Source organism: Sus scrofa, chromosome 1, assembly GCF_054392235.1.
Source record: "Sus scrofa isolate SSC_HxYL_T2T_F1_AM1 chromosome 1, Sscrofa_HxYL_maternal_Yorkshire_Landrace_v2.0, whole genome shotgun sequence".
NCBI classification, from domain to species: Eukaryota; Metazoa; Chordata; class Mammalia; order Artiodactyla; family Suidae; genus Sus; species Sus scrofa.
This window is the reverse complement of record NC_139383.1, coordinates 101047317-101049329: the sequence shown is the minus strand read 5'-3', so window position 1 is coordinate 101049329 and position 2013 is coordinate 101047317. Positions and strand designations below refer to the sequence as shown.

General features: G+C 37.6%; 1 protein-coding gene across 1 annotated transcript; it reads left to right on the top strand.

Moving 5' to 3' along the window:
• Positions 1–393: 393 nt before the first annotated feature.
• Positions 394–1350, top strand: LOC146406237 (olfactory receptor 8K3-like). Its single transcript, XM_085013515.1, has one exon. The coding sequence runs from the start codon at positions 394–396 to the stop codon at positions 1348–1350; it is 957 nt and encodes a 318-aa protein (XP_084869641.1).
• Positions 1351–2013: the final 663 nt, after the last annotated feature.

The following is a 2013-nucleotide window of genomic DNA, read 5'->3' as shown; positions in this document are numbered from 1 at the left end:
CCAGTTCCTTAATCTGCTAGGCCACCAAGAAACTCACAATTATATATTTTAAATAAAAAACATTTTGAAAGATATCAATATTCCCACACTGATCATATATTTTTAATGATATTTTGCTGACAATCCATAAAAGGACTTTATAGACCTTGTAATGACAACCAGGACATCACAAAAATAAATAAATAAAATGGCTATTATAAATCTCAGGTTGCAAAGGTTTCTAAATTTGACTACAGGTTCAACAATGGAGGTGAGTCTTGTTTTAAATGGTTCTATGTACAATTATTGGATTTATCTTACACAAAATGGCTTTGAATACTAAACTTTTAACAGATGAGATCTCCTGAAACCCACCATCTCTTCCAATGGTTCTTCCCACAGTTATTGTCCTTAATGGCTTGGATGGACAAGTGGAATCAAACTGTGCTGAGTGAATTCATCCTCATGGGAATCACAGACCTGCGTGAGCTGCAGGCTCCCTTCTTTGGGCTGTTCCTCAGCATCTATGCCATATCGGTAGTGAGCAACTTGGGCATGATCATCCTCACCAAGGTGGACTCAGGTCTGCAGACACCCATGTACTTCTTTCTCAGACACCTGGCTTTCATTGATCTTGGTTATTCAACAGCGGTGGGACCCAAAATGTTGGTAAACTTTGTAGCTGATCGAAATACAATCTCGTATCATTGGTGTGCTATACAGCTGACTTTCTTCATCTTGTTCATCATCAGTGAACTTTTCATTCTGTCGGCAATGGCCTATGACCGCTACGTGGCCATCTGTCACCCTCTGCGCTACACAGCAGTTATGTCACAAAGAGTCTGCTGGGTGCTGGTAGCAGTCCCCTATCTTTACAGTGTCTTTCCTTCTCTGATAACCACCATAAAGATATTCATTTCGTCCTTCTGTGGCTATAACATCATCCGTCATTTCTACTGTGACAGTCTCCCCTTGTTAGCTTTGCTGTGCTCAAGCACACTGGAAATCGAGCTGTTCATACAGATCTGTTCAGTGTTTAATTTGGTTTCATCTCTTCTGATCGTGCTTGTATCCTACATATTGATCCTTAAGGCCATCCTCAGGATGAATACCGCCCAGGGCAGGCACAAGGCTTTCTCCACCTGTGGATCTCACCTGACAGTGGTCATTGTATTATATGCAACTCTATCCTTTATGTACATGCAGCCCAAGTCCAGCCACTCCTTTGACACTGATAAAATGGCCTCTGTGTTTTACACGTTGGTAATCCCCATGCTGAATCCCATGATCTACAGCTTGAGGAACAAAGAAGTAAAAGGTGCTTTGCGCAGGATATGGAAAAATCTGCACAAACACCCAATACGAAACTAAATTTGAATGTGTGCACAATACATTCAACTATACAGAATGGTTTGTTATATGTGATTAACTATTAGAAAGCTGTCTTGTGTCAAAACATGAAAAATAGAGACTTTTGTTTTCGTCTTTTAGATGTGCAGGTAGTGATGATCCCTTTTAATAATCAAATTAGTATTAAAATTTATGTGGAAATGCAAATGATCTAGAACAGCCAGGAGCAATATGTTAGTAGAAGAAAGATTCCAGAGGATTTCTAATAGCAGATACCAGTTCCTTAAATAAGACTAAATTATGTTCACAATTGTGTCACCAGTGCATATGTGGACAGAGATACCAATAAAATAAATGAAAATAAATTCAATAGACTCACCCATATAAATTCACTTGACTTAAACCAATAGCTCCATTGAAATATAAGAAGGAAAAAAGAGTTTTTTCAGTAAATTGACCTAGTTCAATTAGGTTTCCTATGAAAAACATGGACCATAGTCATTTGCTTGCTTCCTATGTAAAAATTAAATGAGATGTATAAACAGAAATGTGCAAGCTAAAATCACAAAGTTCCTTGAAGAAAGTAAAATAATATTTTTATCATTTGGGACAAGCAAAGATTTCTAATACAGGGTATAGAAAATGATAATACCAAAAGATAGATCATATCACTCTTTCCAAAAT